Here is an 18,424-nt window from a genome sequence, read left to right as displayed (position 1 = left end):
AAAAAAAAAAAAAAAAAAGTTATAGAATATTTTCTATTGGAAATGACCTCAGAAATCTACCCTAGGCTGTATAACAACAAAAATTGACACTTGAAATTGTTACCTACGTAGAACGTATTTTGAAAATATCAATCTCTCTCTCTCTCACTTTTTAAACAATTAAAAGTGTTGTATGTGTTATGATTGGGTTGGATTGGTTATAATGAAGAATGTTTGAGCCAGATATTGATCAAGGCAAAGTCAGTCATTCCATCTTAGTACTGCAAGTAAGTACATCCTTAAATATGGTGTCAGGTGTGGGGTAATTTTGTGCAGCCAGAGCTACCGCATGTGTTCCACACACCGACCGGAGGACATCATTAGCCATGACTGTGTGAGTCCCAATGATAATCTTGTTCACACGAGATATCAATCCAAACATGGCTGAGTCTGGAATGAGCACGGTTTGGATCTTGCTCTTGGCTAGAGAGACTGCAAGTTCGTCAAGACTTTTGTTTTCATGGTGAATTTTCCATGACTATATACATTGGAATTTGCTCAAAATATTTGCAAAGTGTGAAGTTTGTGTGAGGAACAGGGGCCTGTTGGTCTAATTTTTGCTGGCCCATTGTTTGAGTCCCTTCTGAAGAACAGCATGGCTCATGCCTTTCTTTACATGAATACAAGTGACTCCTAGTGGTGAAACATCATGAGAATTACGCTCCTCGTCATCAAAGAAGACCATGTCCTTGTACTCAATACCCGTGGCTTTTTTTAGACTGGAAAATGGAAAACAGACGAGATTTTGCGATGAATTATGACTGCGGACAGATTTGGTTTTTATATGTTTTCTCAATTACCCTGAATTTATTTTTTTACTTGATTATAAACACATCGGAGAACTCCGATATACCTGTAAATTGTTTTAGTCCATATCAATTGTTGTGAATTGTTTTAGTCCATATCACACAAAACTCAGTTATGTTGAAAAAATATGAGCTATTTTTCCACATGAGCTTTTTTTTCTTCTTAAAGTGCTTGAATTACCTACCTGTTGAAACATATCGCTCGTTTCGTACATAAACTTACCTTTCAAAATGTGTGGTTTTTGTTTTAGACTGGAAAATGGAAAACAGACACGCCAGCCTAGTTAGCTTAGTTGGTAGTGCGTCTGCCTTGTGCCGCGGGTTCGATTCCCGCCCGGGGCGGATTTTATCCTAATCGGATAATGTTCGTTCTCGGAACGGCTGACTTTCTCCTATCCTGTCTTCCTTCTTTCTTTGACTTCGGAACGATAAGACCATAGCAGTTACAGTTCCCTCTGTCAAACCTCTTAAAAAAAAAAAAAAAGATGAGATTTTGCTATGATTTCGGTTCTGAATAGCTCCTTGTACTCAATACCCGTGGCCCTCTTTAGACTAAAAAATGGAAAACAGACGAGATTTTGTGATGAATTATGATGCGGACAGATTTGGTTTTTATATAATTTCTCAGCCACCCTGAATTTATATTTTACTTGATTATAAACACATTGGGGAACTCCGATATACCTGTGAATTGTTTTAGTCCATATCACACACAACTCAGTTATGTTGAGACCCTAAATTTATTTTTTTACTTGATTATAAACACATTGGGGAACTCCGATATACCTGTGAATTGTTTTAGTCCATATCACACACAACACACAACTCAGTTATGTTGAAAAAATATGAGCTTTTTTCCACATGAGTTTTATTTTTTCTTCTTCAAGTGCTTGAATGCTTGAATTACCTACCTGCTGAAACATACTTATCGCTCGTTTCGTACATAAACTTACCTTTCAAAATGTGTGGTTTTTTGACCAGGATATATTTCCTTATTACTAAAGTACTGGTTCAAATTGATCAGGTTCAGTATTTGTTTTGCATGAAGTATTTCTGAAGTCCGGGATGCTGCAGCTACAAGACATTTGTTCTCTTTCAAGTACCTCAAAATTTCAGGAACACCTCGGTAGTATTTGATCAAGGTTCCTTTGGCATCCATTACTTTTTGCCTTGGGAAAATAGATTTGAAATTAATACCCTCTAGATATCTATTTGTATTATATCATGTTATGCACATGAACCATGGGAAAGAATAAGAGTCTGAAAATTGAATCTTTCCCTGTCAGGTGTCAGAATTTCAGGAACACCTCGGTAGTATTTGATCAAGGTTCCTTTGGCATCCATTACTTTTTGCCTTGGGAAAATAGATTTGAAATTAATATCCTCTAGATATCTTTTTCTATTATATCATGTTATGCACATGAACCATGGGAAAGAATAAGAGTCTGAAAATTGAATCTTTCCCTGTCACCCATTTGATTCCCCCACAATATTACCATAGAGTTGATTTTGGCTTGATATCCAGCTTTAACAACTTAAGTATCTGCCAGCTATATACTATAACAACTTAAGTAGGTACTTGTTTTCGTGGCTGGGATTATACAGGGTGATTTTTTTTTTAAGGAACCACCTTGAATATCTCGCGTAATACCTAATTTTGGTAAGATGCAAATACATGTACTTTTTTATTTCGAGGGGAAACTTTTCTAATTTGTCTAGACTCTAGACCTCTAGGGGGGATCTTTTTTTTTCTAGGGTACAAAGAGAAGATAATCATACCCAATTTTTTTGAAAGGCGCTACGAGATCATGCACATGCAACGGCCATAGAGTGTAATCTGAAATACAAAATTGTGAACATTTAGATGTAGGTAAAGAAGAGAAACAGCAAGAAGACATCTGGGTCATGGGTCAAGAGAAGAATATATCACAGCAATAAGCTGGCATGTCAAAGGTCCCTGGTTTAATGGCATGTCAAAGGTCCCTGGTTTAAATGGCCAATGAAGACGAAGGGTTTTCCAGCTTAGGGTTTGGGTTCCAAAGCACACTCAGAGCCGTGTGAAAACAACTGAGTAGTGGGTAACATAAGGACCAGTGACCAGTCCAGAAAGACCAGTGACCAGAAAGACCAGTGTCCAGAAAGACCAGTGATTATATTTATATTAAAGTGAACTAAGAAGATTTGTGCCAGCCTAGTTAGCTTGGTTGGTGGCGCGTCTGCCTTGTAAGCGCTGGATGGCCAATGAAGACGAAGGGTTTTCCAGCTTAGGGTTTGGGTTCCAAAGCACACTCAGAGCCGTGTGAAAACAACTGAGTAGTGGGTAGCGTCCAGAAGGGTTACCAGTCCAGAAAGACCAGTGACCAGAAAGACCAGTGTCCAGAAAGACCAGTGATTATATTTATATTAAAGTGAACTAAGAAGATTTGTGCCAGCCTAGTTAGCTTGGTTGGTGGCGCGTCTGCCTTGTAAGCGCTGGACCGCGGGTTCGATTCCCACCCGGGGCGGATTTTATCCTGATGGGATAATCTTCGTTCTCGGAACGGCTGGCTTTCCTCCTATCCTGTTTTCCTTCTTTCTTCGATTTCGGGACGATAAGACCATAGCAGTTACAGTTCCCTCTGTCAAACCTCTTGAAAAAAAAAGAAGATTTGTAATGCATTGACACCGTCAAAAATTGTAAGGACTCTTCAAGGAATGAAGGCAAGGTCATCAAGTGGTTGTATACTTACCTAAATCAAACACGACCATCTTTGGGAACTTTTTGACACTCGGATCTAAACTGTTTGACTGGGGGGACATTTCTTGTGGAAGTTTATGTTCTGGAAAATGGTCAAAACGGCTTTGGGCAAAATTCTGGTTGGTCATATGAAGAATTACAAGCAAAAATAAATAAACTAAATATATTTTGCTCATATTGCACAAGGAATTTGGGATTTATAATTATGTAACACTATTTGTACTTAAATTAAAATAGTAAACAATAGTGATATGATAGAGAATATAAACACCTATGGGTCCTACACATTGAGATGAAAGTATAGCTACTAAAGATTACTCCATCCAGCAAACCTTTTCATTTCGATAACGTTATTAGAGTGATTATATTCTGATAAAATTACAATGGGACTACATTGTTCAGTTTTTACAGTCTCCTAAAGCAAGAAGAAATTAGGAATGCGGTAGAGCTCCGCGGACTTTCCATAGGATATGAAAGGTATATATGTATATGTTTGTGTACTTGTGTCTTGTGATCATTTTTATCAAAGAAAGTCCGCCATGCACGAGCTTCATGTACGCGTTTCTCAGAAGAAAATGGTTTGGGGCTCCGTGAAAAATTGACATATTTGGACAAAATGGGTATTGTTGGAAAGCTGAGACTTCAGGGATAACTGTTGCATGCCAGCAGATTTGACCTTTTTTCCTGGTCAAATTTCCTCTTGAAAATTTAAAAGAAAATGCTGATCAGGGAAATTTCTAAATTAAAACTTACCAAAAGGTACCAAAAAGACAGTTTTAATGTTTTAAGTTTCATTTATTTTAATGGAAATTTTGTGCGGATTTCAGTTATGAAACCCAGTTTTCTCTATGTTTAACTAAAAAAAAGTTCTGACCGGGTTATTAAGGGCAGGTCGTGTATTTTAAAGAAAAAACAAAATGGCGGATATCTCGGAAACTAAGCGCGATACGAAAAAAAAAGTTATAGAATATTTTCTTCTATTGGAAATGACCTCAGGAATCTACCCTAGGCTGTATAACAACAAAAATTGACACTTGAAATTGTTACCTACGTAGAACGTATTTTGAAAATATCAATTAATGTTTCCATCTCAGTAACAAATTTAAATCTCTCTCTTTCTTTCTTTCTTACAGAGATAATCAGTTTAGCAATCGTATTCTCATTTATACTAGAAATATTTACATGGTCAAGTGAAACAAAAAGCACTCTATCTGCCAACTGAACTGTTCGCAAAACATCTTTGGATACATATACCAAGCCACCAAGATCTTTCATGTTTACAAGTCGCACATAGTCTTCTTCATTGTTGTCATTTTTATTTAAAACCAAACTTGCTTTACAGTCTAAACAAGGAATTTTATCAATAATTTTGCGAACAATGAACCCACAAATATAATACAATATATTGTCCTTTAACATCAAATTTTCATTTGTGGGAAAGTCAATATCTAATTCTTCTTCTCCTTCTTCTTCTATTTCTTCCAAACTTTCTTCTACCTTCTTTTTTTTCCAATTAATTTCAAAGATACTGCCTGAAGGGTCACTATCAGAGAAGAGGCTATTACCCAGTGCTGAGGCAGAAATTTCATTTTTTAACAAGATCTGCCTGATGGCCCACTTGAACTGCAGCACATTGGGATTGTTGTTAAAACCATGCCTTTGCCGAATTTGAGAAAAAAATGTTTCTAGGTGATCTTGAGAAAACTTGTAGGTTAGCACATATTTAAATTTGTCCCCATCATTGAGTAAGGTTTTGGAGACAAATAATACTGATTTCACTGCTGCACCAAAACCAATGATGAAAGTTTTTCTGTTAGAATGATGAAGAGGAGTATTGTTCAAAGTAGTGAGACTAAACAAATACTCAACAATACTCATCATTTCCGTGGATAAGGATTCATGATTCAAGAGGGTAATTGCAGACTTGGAACCTTTTTGAAATGGATTCCTACTATTTAAAAAATCAAACAATCTGTCAATCATTCTAATGAATTTTACAGTTTCTTCTGAGCCTTCAAACCCAGCTATCCCCTCCTTATTTAAAAACTCCAAGGCATTGGCAATGGATGTGCTCAGGGTTTGAGCTGCCAACTTAACTTTCATTTTGTTCAGACTCCACTCAATGTGTTGTCTGGACAATTTGTTGGCAAACTTCAAACCAATTGAGTTCTGCAAGGTATGCAATTTCATTATGAATGACCAGTCAATTATTCCCTGAGGTGATTTTATTTTACCCAAAGTGGCCAAACAATTTCGAGCCAATTTGAGCATGTGACAGGGGTCGGGTATGGCACAGTACTTTTCACCATTAAACATAAACTCAGGTGATAAATTATCAAGATTGCCATAAAAGTTGCATCCAAGAGAGTTTAATGTTGCAAGGTTGGTTGATGTTCCATCAAATGTTACTCCATGGAGCTTCAAACCAGCTTGCTTTGACAAGTGAATGGTTGACTTTATTAAACTAGATTGAACTGTGGCACTACTTTTATTCTGCAAAAAATACCCTACAGGCCATTTCCATTTTGATTTTAGCCCTACCAACATAAACACCAGGGCTTCTGTTGCTGGTACATCATGACCTTCCAGCTGAGCATCTCCAAAGTCACAATATCCAACAAACTTATTGTCACCATGACTCCAGAGAATTTGCTTCCTGATGGCCATACCATCTATGATCAGGTTGCAGTCCTTGGCATCTTGAGGAAGTTGCTCTAACCGATCAAAAACGTTTTTCAAAAATCCTGGTGCAACATTGACATTTGAAATCCAATTGGCCAAGCTAGATGGATGAGGAAGCTTGAGAATGGGTCTGAAAAAAGGGAAAAATATCATTAAATATTATTACCCTTCTTTTGTGATTTGGTCTTTTACATTGTTATAGTTCTTTGAAATTTTGATTGCATTTATGAAAATATGAACGCGGATCACATTGCAGTCTGCCCAAACTTAACAAACAATGACAACATAGTATCCAAATATTGGGACGCAAGGAGAAAAATGACATAATAGTCAATCTCAAGCATTAGATAACAACAACAACAACACTAGTTCCATAGAGTAGTATTGAAGACATTGGATTTATTTATTGTCATTTAATTATTTAATAAATTCACCTGTTGAATAAATGAAACAATACAGGATACATATTGTCATGGGAAGAGTTTGTGAATGCATTTAATCAATCTAGGTTTTGATAGATCAAGTATGATAATACTCTTCATTATCAAGTCAGACCTTTAAATTTACCAGTTACTTTTTGTTATCATCAAATCTTTAAATCAGACATATATATATATATAAAAAACATTATGAAAAGTGATTTCCTATACACCAAATAGGGTACCTTAGTGAAATGGTAAAATAGAAAATAAAAAGATTGGCATACAATTCTTACCTGCAAAACTTGTAGGCACGAGGAGAACTGTAGTATAAGGTGAGAGCAAATTTTTTCAATTCTTGAGAATATCTCTGCCCTCCCTTGATTCGTCCTTGGTTGTGCTTGCAATTCAGGAAGATTTCTCTGCTAGTACCAGAAAACTCGCTTAGAAGTAGATCTTGAAAATCATCACTTGCCAAGCCTTTTTGATTTAACGATTTTACGAGATCTTTCAGATTCATTATTCTTTTATCTTTCCTACGACTCTTTTGCCGTAAGCTTTTAATGGTTCTTGTACTTTTGTACAGCTTGTTTTGTATATTTTCTATTTCCTTCGGAAGGGCTTTGATTTCAGATTGCGTGGCTTTGTGGTCTACCTTAGGAGGACTGGTTTGAGTTCCCTTGGACATTGATGTAGTCCCATCAAGACCCACTTCTATTACCTCAACATCTTCTTCTTCCTCTACTTCTTCTATATTTACCCATTCAGAGGGTAGTGAAGAGGAAGTTGAGGGTTCACTGGCAAGTGATAGAACTGTTGACCTTCTTTCAGCTCGACTTTTCTTGGGTGGTGGCTGGTAGTAGGATGGAAACCCAGAGAATATAGATGGCACTACATTGGGCTTCAAGATTCTCTTAAATGTACTGGATTCAACAAAATCATTTGCACTGAAATGAGAACTACAGATAACCGTGTGCCGAGAAGGCTCAAATCCTTGCCTCCTAATGGCTTTAACCCATTTTCTTTTCAGTTCAACATCTGAGGGAAATCTGAAACAATATAGGAAAGGAATTTTCATTGCATCTGGATTCAATAAATTCATTTTGATTCTTTAATAGATTCCCTTTCATTTTTCATACAAAGAGACGACTAAAAGGTTCTCATTTTGATGGGGGGGGTTTAAATACACAGGAAAAAAAAAAAAAAAAAAAAAAAAAAACTAATCACCCTGTATGGAACACTGGGTCTTGAAGTGGTTGTACACTTACCCAAATCAAACACGGCCATCTTTGGGAATTTTTTGATACTTGAATCCAAACCATGTGACATTGTCTTCAAATGTCTTTGTTTTGGAAATAGGTCAGAGTGCCTATGGAAAAACTTGGGGTGTGTTGATTGAAGAACTACAAACAGAAATATACAAATCAAAAATACTTTTTTCATAGTGTACCAGGATTTCTGAAGGATACAAGAAAGTATTTAGCCCTAATTTAAATACATAGTAACATTCAATAGTGATGCGTGACAATATGAACACAAGTGGGTCCTACAAATTGAGATGCAAGTATACAAAAGGCCACATGGTAACACCACTATACATACCATAATAGACATGGCATGAATAATGTTTCATAAGGCCAGGGTCAATCATTCCACCAAACCTTAGGTATGATTTCACATTTCAACATGTTGTCCAAGGCTCCAAGGAATTATATTCTGATGGTAAATTTACAATGGGACTAAATTGTCCGTTTAGCAGTATGCTAAATCACTATAACTATATACCTAGTCTATGTACAATTAAATAGGTATCTTACCTGATAACTTTGATTAAAACGTTATCTGTTAACAGAAAACAGAAACAGTTGTAAATGATGATGTTTTTTTTATTTCACAAATTTGAAATTTTGAAAAATCCCGCGCTGATAAAATAGACAAAGGCGTATTTTATCCCTTCGGGCATGAGCGTATTTTTTCTTTCATCGGTTTAGGGTGTGTTTATGTACTGGGCTGAGACAGGCCCTCAGAGTAAGAACACTTTACTCTGAGGATAGGCCATTCTCGTCCTTTCTTGGCGTGTGGAAAATGATTTATATAGGTACCTATGTGGTAGGTAACTTAACACTAGGTTCACACTGCACGTTTTTTTTACTGTTGGACAGGAAAAAACCGTTCCGTTCAGTTCACACTAGACAGAAAAAAAACGTCGCGTTCTACCTTCTACCAAAGAAATTAGTTGTTCACTGTCAAAATTATTACTCAATACTCATGTTGTCCAGTTCCTAAATAATTATAGATCTAAAAGTAGCTATATAGAAGTTTTAGTAATAAATTTTTTTCCATTTGTTTTTTATAGTAGGAGAACTCCTATAGCAAATTTATTTTCTGCTTTCTCAAATCATTATAATTATTAATTACCAATTAATTTAGGAACTGGAACCTATAGAAAGTTTAGAAGAGATAGGGGTGATGATCACACCAGATAGATAATAATAGGGTGATCTTTTTACATAACCAATCCTAGTATTTATCATTTATCAGAAAAAAACACAAACTGTAAATAAAACCCCATGAAAAATCATGGCAGAAAAATCTCTCTGTAGGAAAATCTCGATGCGAGAACCTTCGTGCCAGAGTTTTGAGCAATAAGTGCAATTCCTACAGTCAATACAATGGAAAATATTGTCGGTAGTTTGTAACCTCTGATATCAATAGGTTATATCAACTCACTATCGGGCAAGATTCCAACCAACTATACGCGAGAAAAACCCTGAGCAGTCGGATTGTTCAAAACTGTAAACTGTCAAGCTATTGAGATACCTACCTACCTACCTACCTAATTCTGACAATATGGATGAAAGGGCTGTCAGTTTTTTTCAATATCTACCAATATCTGACAGTGTGAATAAATGCCAGTTTTTCTACCGATAGACTGAACAGTCCGACTATAGTCAATTTAATTACTCGTAGTGTGATGTACCTATCAATATAAAGCTTGAGATTTTTTTGAAGAGGTTTGATAGAAAGAATCGTAACAACGATCTGATCGTTCCGAAATCGAAGAGAAAAGGAGAACAGAATAGGAAAAAGCCAGCCGTTCTGAGAACGAACCTTATCTGTTTAGAATAAAGTTCGGCCCCCGGCGGGAATCGAACCCACGACCAAAATATTTTTGTGCTCGTTGAAAAATTCTCATGAGCCTCACCCCGCCGTCAACTGTAGTTTATCTTCTTGTTCTATATCTATGGTTTATGTACTGGGTGTACTGGGCTGAGACAGGCCCTCAGAGTAAGAATAACACTTTACTCTGATAGGCCATTCTCGTCCTTTCTTGGTACACACATACATACGTACGTACATACATACCATGAGCTAAAAATCACTTTTTTGACATCAGGGGATCCCAAAACGGATATTTCCAACCATTTCCTGATTTTGAAAATTTGGACCAATTGCAATACTTTTATTACTAGTACCGCTATACTGCAGTAGTAGAAAGTAAAAAAATCTGCAGGCTCAGTTACAAGCCCGTTTTCCCCTGGTTTATTTTACGAAGATTTAGGCAACCTCTACCACCGTGGCCGAGTGGGTATAACACTAGGCTTGCATGCCGGAGGTTCTGGGTTCGAAATTTTTTTAAGCTCTTTGCTTGGAGTTCAGGGTGCACTCATAGAATAGAATCTGCTCCTGTGTTTGGATAAATATCACACATTATTTAATATAGAATTACATCCATCAGAAGCCAACGATTGAGATCCTGTGAATTTGGTCTTTCTACAAATAACACAGAGAAGGACACGTCCTTGTAGAAAATGCTGAGGTCGGACGTGGCGTTGTGCTGACCAGAGTTCATCGATGAGGTGAATGGAGTTTTCTGCACACAGAAAGAGAGGAAACAAAGTCGAGGTTAGTATTTTAGTTTTTTTTTCCAGTCCAGTTCCTAAATAATTATAGATCTAAAAGTAGCTATATAGAAGTTTTAGTAATAAAAACGTTCAAAATAATTCAGATAAAAATAAGAATATAATATTTTTCTTATTTTTATCTTAATAAAATTAATTTTTTAAATACCTATTTCACGATTATCAAAAAACAATTTTATTTCAAAATAATCAAAACTCTCAAAATTATTATTTTTTTGGGAAATTTACCTCAACAGTCAACAATTGAAATTGAAATAATAAAAAACAAGGGGGGGCCGTCGCCCGTCTCTCCGGGAATTTTTTGATCTTGGTTAATATTTTGCTCTCGCTTTTAGTTTTCATTTCATTGAGACAAGACTCAGGGACAATATAAGTTCTCAGGGGCGAAGCGCGACTTAATGCACACCCCGCGAAGCCCCGGGAGCGCGACCCTATGAACACTCCGAAAATCCCCGGGAGCGCGCAGCATGGGTCAAAAACTACTTTTTTGACATCAGGGGATCCCAAAACGGATATTTCCAACCATTTCCCGATTTTGAAAATTTGGACCGATTGCAATACTTTATCTGCTCCTGTGTTTGGATAAATATCACACATTATTTAATATAGAATTACATCCATCAGAAGCCAACGATTGAGATCCTGTGAATTTGGTCTTGCTACGAATAACACAGAGAAGGACACGTTTTTTTTTCTTTCATATAACAAAATAAATAATTTTACTAGAATATCTTTATTGATAGGTTTCATAATGACAAAGTTTTCGTACTCGTACTTATAAAAGCTTTCCAAAAAGTTTCTTAGCTTTTGACAAATCCCAGATCATGGTCCGTTTTGAAAAGGTTAATCATAATCAAAACATAAAATTCTCGAAATGTGATATTGTTTTCCTTAGTATTAATCTACTCCATACAAATACCACAAAGTTTTCGTACTCGTACTTATAAAAGCTTTCCAAAAAGTTTCTTAGCTTTTGACAAATCCCAGATCATGGTCCGTTTTGAAAAGCTTAATCATAATCAAAACATAAAATTCTCGAAATGTGATATTGTGTTCCTTAGTATTAATCTACTCCATACAAATACATTAGGTACCGAAATAGTTTAGGACTATTGAAACAGGTACTAATCAGAGATTCATTCATAAATAAACTGAATGGATTCATCTCACACTTGCGTGTTAATAAACAATAAATACATAGGATTCGTAATATAAACGGGGTATTTAGTAGATTTGTCATAATTCTTACTAGAAGTGAAACATTTTGAAGAACTTTTATATCTTGCATAATAGGAATATAGGCCAGCATGGCCTAAAACAATAAAACCTCACACCTATCAAATAGTTCTCACATAACGGGACAAAATTTCCTTGAAATTTTTATACAAATTTTATTGTTCTGTTCTAAAGAGTTAAGGTATTATTGTTTAATTTGACATATATGTGAACTGCTTATTTACTAACAATATTCCAAAAAAACTAGCAGTTAAGTACTATATTAACTATGTTGTTTGCCAAATAAAGAAGGTATGTTATGCTTCAACCAAAAGGCTCATTCATATGTATGATCCAAATTTTTAGTTATTTTCAATTAAATTTCTATAATTTCAAACATTATTTCAACAATTTGGAAAAGAGGAGAAAAATTATTATTTTTTTTTTGCATAAAAGCCAAATGGACTACAGACATCCTGAAAAGATTCGACCACAAAAGAAATCAACAATAAAAAAATGAATAGTTAAAAATAAAAGGAAAATAAATAAAAACAAAAATATAATAAATTTCATAAAATAATAAAATTTTGGCATTAGGAATCACACAACAAATGTACCACATTCATACACAATACACAAAAAAACACAACTTCCTCTTTTACGGGGAATATAAAGAAAACATGAAAGAGGAAGAAAATTCGTGACAAACATTAAGAAACAGACAAGCAGGCATAAATAAAGATTTGAAGACAACCAACGTACATAGAGGATAGAGAATGAAAATTTGCAAGGAAAAAAAAGTTAAAAGAAACAGAGTAAGAATGGGGGTAATACTAAAGAAATTTTAAAGATATGAGAGAACCTTTCCAAGTAATTTACCGAAGTGACTTCTGTGGGAACTCAGTATGATTTAAGATTTGGATAGAATAAAAACTCATAATTCTCATGAATTACTTGTACGTTTTATAGGTAAAATTTAAACGTATGGTTTTACTTTAAATTGTTTTAGTCCTGTGGGGATAATCGAAGTAAAAACAAGTCCACATAAAACTTGAATGTGAATTTCTACACACTTCAATTAGGTGAATAAGGGAGTTATTCAGACTTGTAGTCTCGAGAAAAGGAGAAAATAACCCAGGAAGAGAGGTGAGGAAAAATTACAAGACGAATAAGAGAATACCTATTGAAACAGAAAAAAAACAGCCCTTTTTCTTCGGAATTCAGATTTAAAATTACGAAAGTAAGAGGAAAATCAATAAATTGTACCTAGAGACTATTTACAAGTTTATTTTCTCTATAACGTAAATAATATTTATTAAATAAATAATATAACTCAGTCCACTTCATTTTAATTAAAACTAAGAAATTACACCCACAAGGAAAGTTAACCTGGCCTCTACTTCGTATTAAGAGATTAATTTTCACAATATCCTAAAAGGGGCAAGCCAAATTTACGTCAGAGATCCATTAAAACCACGTCAGTAGCTCAAGTTTCAGCTAAAAGAACAAGGACTAGTCCCTTTGATCCCACACCAACACAGCAGAGGCTTCAAGTCAAAAAAATGACTTCTCAGGTCAACATTTATTATTATAACATTTCGCTTCTTGTGATTTAAAATAAATAACAATGTAACTTCCTTTTAGAGACAAATATAATAAAAATATGCCTTTTTTTCTAATCTCTATTTACAACTTAACAACTCAATAACCAAGCCTTTCAGTTTACTTTGAGCCAAATAGTACCAATGTGTGAAATCTTCAAATTCACAATACAATCTAGATGTGTAACTAACAAGGAGGGAAAAACTATTCACAAATGTAGCTGTGGATCAGAAACTTTTCACTCTCTTGTACCAGAAGACCAAATGATCAACAAAATTACATAACAAGAGTCAAGATTATACTAGGTGCGCCTTATTTCTTGCGCACCCTGTATTTTTAGGATAACATGAGCTTTTACTGCAACCATTCATTGAAAGGCAATGTACGTTTTACCTTCTTCTGTAGATCTAACTTTTTAGATCCCTTTCGATTGCTTTTGTTTCATCATTGAAACTTCAAAGATTTAGATATATTAAGCCATCTTGAGAGTAGATACCTAAGGTGCCTACTTATCTAAGATTCAATTTTCCACAGAATAGTAGGTATTTAAAATACAAAATATACAAGGATGTACGATATTTATAGTTCAACACAGTATGAAATAAAACAGGGGAAGCACACCCTCCTACCCTGGGCACGCAGTTACATATGTACAGAGTCCCAAATAAGGGAAGGGCACCACTTTACTTTCTAGGATATTTACACTTTTACACAGAATGACTATGGCAAGCGCACCCCACAGTGGCCACTTTACAGTTCTACCGAGGGTGGAGGTGACGGTGCAGGGGAGGGGCACCCTAGACTGGCCGCGTCAGGTTCGTCGTTCAGACACATCGAGTTGACCAGGGAGTCACAGCAGTGTTTCAGGTTGGTCTCGAAGTCGGCAATCTGTTTGGTCATTTCAGCCACGGGTTTCTCCTTGAAGGAGAGAAGGGGAGGGGCCGTCTGACATTCCTTGTAGAAAATGCTGAGGTCGGACGTGGCGTTGTGCTGACCAGAGTTCATCGATGAGGTGAATGGAGTTTTCTGCACACAGAAAGAAAGGAAACAAAGTCGAGGTTAGTATTTTAGTTTTTTTCCCATTTGTTTGTTTTTTATAGTAGGAGAACTCCTATAGCAAATTTATTTTCTGCTTTCTCAAATCATTATAATTATTAATTACCAATTAATTTCCGAACTGGAACCTATAGAAAGTTTAGAAGAGATAGGGGTGATGATCACACCAGATAGATAATAATAGGGTGATCTTTTTACATAACCAATCCTAGTATTTATCATTCATCAGAAAAAACACAAACTGTAAATAAAACCCCATGAAAAATCATGCCAGAAAAATCTCTCTGTAGGAAAATCTCGATGCAAGAACCTTCGTGCCAGAGTTTTGAGCAATAAGTGCAATTCCTACAGTCAATACAATGGAAAATATTGTCGGTAGTTTGTAACCTCTGATATCAATAGGTTATATCAACTCACTATCGGGCAAGATTCCAACCAACTATACGCGAGAAAAACCCTGAGCAGTCGGATTGTTCAAAACTGTAAACTGTCAAGCTATTGAGATACCTACCTCCTAATTCTGACAATATGGATGAAAGGGCTGTCAGTTTTTTTTTTCTTTTTATTTTCAATATCTAACAGTGTGAATTAATGAAGTGTCAGTTTTTCTACGGATAGACTGAACAATCCGACTAGTCAATTTAATTACTCGTAGTGTGATGTACCTATCAATAGCCAGCCGTTCGCATCATTCAATATAGGATAAGGAAAGTCGTGTGATGTTCACACCAGATTTTTTTACATAAAGCTAAATCAAAATTTTGAAGGTGTAGATTCAAAATCAAGCCCCCCCAAAAATTTAGGCAAGAACCGCCTATGTTCTCATGGCTTCTGGACTAGTACCCAAAAGGATATTTTTTACTGTTCTTTTTGAAATTCTCCACAGTGAATTCAATGAAGCAAGTCCCCAAGTGGATTCATTGGATTCAGACAAAAAAACCTGATGTGAAAAGGTACAGTTCCAGTTTCACTTAATCAAACTTAAAAAATCTAAACAAGGTAATTATTTAACTAGAAATTATGAACTACAAGAGAGATAGATCACATCATAAAATGAATAAAGTTTGTGTCAGTGAAGCTGGATCTTTGTGAAGAAAAACTAGTATAGCTCCGCTATACTGTAGTAATAGAAAGTAAAAAACTTAATACTTAATAGGTAAACTTCAGTTTTTTCATCAAATCCAGGGGTCAAGAGATGAATGTTTCATGTGAAAAGGATATGTATGGAAAGCTATTGTAAGTACTTACGAATGGAAGGTAATTCCAGAGCCCGTTTTCTGCCGGTTTGTGCAGCCGTACGCACATCAAGACTTCACCATCGTAAAGATCAACTAAATTTCACATAAAATCGGTAAAGAATTGAATTTTTAGGCTTCGAATAAAATTAATAAAATTAAAAATACCAAGCGCGTCAAAGAAATCACATTAAAGTGAATAGAAAAATCGCCATTGTTTTGCCCCGAACGAAAAAGATGTCTAAAGAGTGAGTTATTGACTGAGCACCAGGGGGTTAGTTTACCTCTTTGGTTAGTCCAATCTCCGTACACAAAAAGCCCACTCCGAGGCTTAGGTGTAGGGGTAAACAGCCCTATAGGTCGGGTTAAGCTTATATCTAGTCCAATTTCCATGATCGTATATTGGGCGATTGGTGGGCCCCTTTTTAAGAGGTCAAGAGTTGACTGAACTACTCGTTGTTTTGTAGTCGAGAGGTATGTATTGCAATACTATCAATTATCAGAGTATTAAAGAATACGTATAGATATAGGTAGGTAGATTAAAATAAAGAATATGTATAGGTACATTACTTGGATTAAAATTTCAAGTTGTCTGAATGACCCTTGCGCGTACCTCAATTATCCGTTTATTCTATTTTTCTCGAACTAATATTATCTTTGATATTTTTTGTTGTTGTTGTTGTTGTTTGTTGTTTTGTTTTTCTCTACTCTTCAAACCCTGAGCTATTTTGATGATCCGTGGCGCTTGTCTTATCAGCTCTCTTTAGTCCTGCTCAGTTCCTCATTGGAATCAGAACTTAAATCATAGTTCCAGAGTCTTCTATGTTCTATGAGAATCTTAGATCATAGTTCCAAAGTCTTCGATCAAAATGAATGAGTTTCCCTATTTTCTTCTCCTTTAACTGTACGTTTATGTAGGTTGTTAACGTAGATTAAGAAACCCAAATCCACCGTTGTGGACTTGTGGACTGAGGCACTTTGACAACTAGGTCCTACCAAAACAATTTGGACTTTGGTCCTGAAGAGTGAAAAATTGCACTTTCTAGATTTTCTCTGTACAGACGCCTCTCGAGAGATTAAGCTAGGGATTCAATAGTTATTTTATCAACATACAATTCATACGAATTCGTACTAGTAAACAAACTCAAGAGGTGAGTCACCTTTACAGTTATATCTCTCACTTTCAAAACAAAAATAGGAGTACATATCCATTATTCAAATGTCAAGTGTTTACAATTATTGTGTTTGCATTACTCCAACACTTTAAGGACGGCGTGCTAGAGATGCACAGTACCGCTTCCCAGGGGACGGCGTGTATTTCTAGAGGGTGACACCCATTTTTTGGTAAAATCACTGTGAGCCCCTCAAGATTCATGCTACAATGTAATCCTAAATATATACAGCCCCTTGTGTAACTGACTCACTCATACTAATTCTAACCCACTTCTAGATGAGCTAGGAAGATGCGGTTTTCACAATTGGATTCCTTATTTTTTGTACATACTGGGAAAAATCGGAAAATCCCGAAATTCCAAACCGTTCCCGAGATATGACGTTTTTTAAATTCCCCATAAGAAATACACAGGGAACAGAGTTTGAGGCCAACAAAACTTTTCCTACGTTTTATATTTTGCTCTCGCTTTTAGTTTTCATTTCTTCGAGACAAGACTCAGGGACGATATTAGTTTTCAGGGTATTGGACCAGCTGGTATTTAACATTGACTAGACTCTATTGTTTCAGCAATATTGAGAGTGATAATAATCTCATTGATTTGATTTACATTAATATTATTAATGTCTTGGTTGTCTCGGGTTTCAAATGAGGTTGCACTTCGACCAAAGGTTCAAGGACTTGGAATGAGTCAGTAAGCTGCTGTTGAACCAAATTGGCATGATGAAATTGTGGTGTGAAATAATGTCATTGACAAGAAATGAAAATTCCTTCAATTCCCCGGGAGCGCGCAGCGCGACCGTAAACAAGGGAGCGCGAAGCGCGACCACATGCACAACCCCGCGAAGCCCCCGGGAGCGCGCAGCGCGACCGTAAACGAGGGAGCGCGAAGCGCGACCCCCATGCACAACCCCGCGAAGCCCTGGGAGCGCGCAGCGCGACCGTATACGCAACCCCGCGTAGCGAACACGCGAAGCCCCCGGGGGAACTTGATTGTTTCTTTATCACTGAGTTACGAACAAGGTATGTGTAGTATGTACCCGGAACTTATATTTGTCTAGGTCTATCCATAGATAGCCCTTAGTCCTCTATTTAAATTCTAGATAAATATTAGAAATTTGAATTAAATATAAACCAGCTCCTCACTAAGTATAAACCTGTTAAAGTCAGATCCTTCCAAGCTAAGCAACAATGAGCGTGGAACATATCGGCTAAGGTAGCAATCTCAAACATCAATCTCCTCACTTTAGACTTTAGGAATTATACAGTGACATTGGTATTGGTTGACCGAACGATAGTGAAGGTCCATGTTTTATTTGCATTTGCATTTGGTTTAGATGTTTGTGACTTTTTTGTTTGTTCCGCTATAACTCGCGATTGCCTGGTCCGATTTTGATGACCTTTGAAATTTTGAGTTCCTTGAATCAAGACACGTCGATGCTAATAAATTCCAATTCCAAATAAACAATGGAGCAGTTGCAGTTGGGTAAAAATTATGAATAAAAGGTCGATTCCTACGTAAAAAGTTGTGAAAAATCC

General features: G+C 36.1%; 1 protein-coding gene and 2 long non-coding RNA genes across 5 annotated transcripts in view; all 3 read right to left on the bottom strand.

Moving 5' to 3' along the window:
* The window catches only part of LOC103515172 (magnesium-dependent phosphatase 1-like), an 18,683-nt gene extending 14,050 nt beyond the window's left edge, over positions 1–4,633 (bottom strand). For 2 of the 3 annotated variants that reach the window (XM_017446533.2, XM_017446534.2), the window contains exon 1: positions 3,575–4,633. In XM_017446533.2, coding sequence (XP_017302022.1) covers positions 3,575–3,758 — 184 coding nt within the window. In that variant the 5' untranslated portion in view covers positions 3,759–4,633. Of the gene's footprint in view, positions 1–170; positions 759–1,798; positions 2,015–2,624; positions 2,683–3,574 lie in introns of those variants that run through there. The other variant, XM_017446535.2, reaches the window with a different exon arrangement.
* Positions 4,634–7,701: 3,068 nt separating this feature from the next.
* Positions 7,702–15,947, bottom strand: LOC113469918. Its single transcript, XR_003393184.1, has 2 exons — positions 15,728–15,947; positions 7,702–7,732 (listed from the first exon to the last, which is right to left on the bottom strand). It is a non-coding gene; the product is annotated as an uncharacterized LOC113469918 (long non-coding RNA).
* On the bottom strand, positions 7,972–8,544 carry LOC113469920. Its single transcript, XR_003393186.1, has 2 exons — positions 8,501–8,544; positions 7,972–8,086 (listed from the first exon to the last, which is right to left on the bottom strand). It is a non-coding gene; the product is annotated as an uncharacterized LOC113469920 (long non-coding RNA).
* Positions 15,948–18,424: the final 2,477 nt, after the last annotated feature.

This window comes from Diaphorina citri, unplaced genomic scaffold (assembly GCF_000475195.1).
Source record: "Diaphorina citri unplaced genomic scaffold, Diaci psyllid genome assembly version 1.1 scaffold1288, whole genome shotgun sequence".
Taxonomy (NCBI): Eukaryota; Metazoa; Arthropoda; class Insecta; order Hemiptera; family Psyllidae; genus Diaphorina; species Diaphorina citri.
This window is presented reverse-complemented; position numbering and strand designations above follow the sequence as displayed.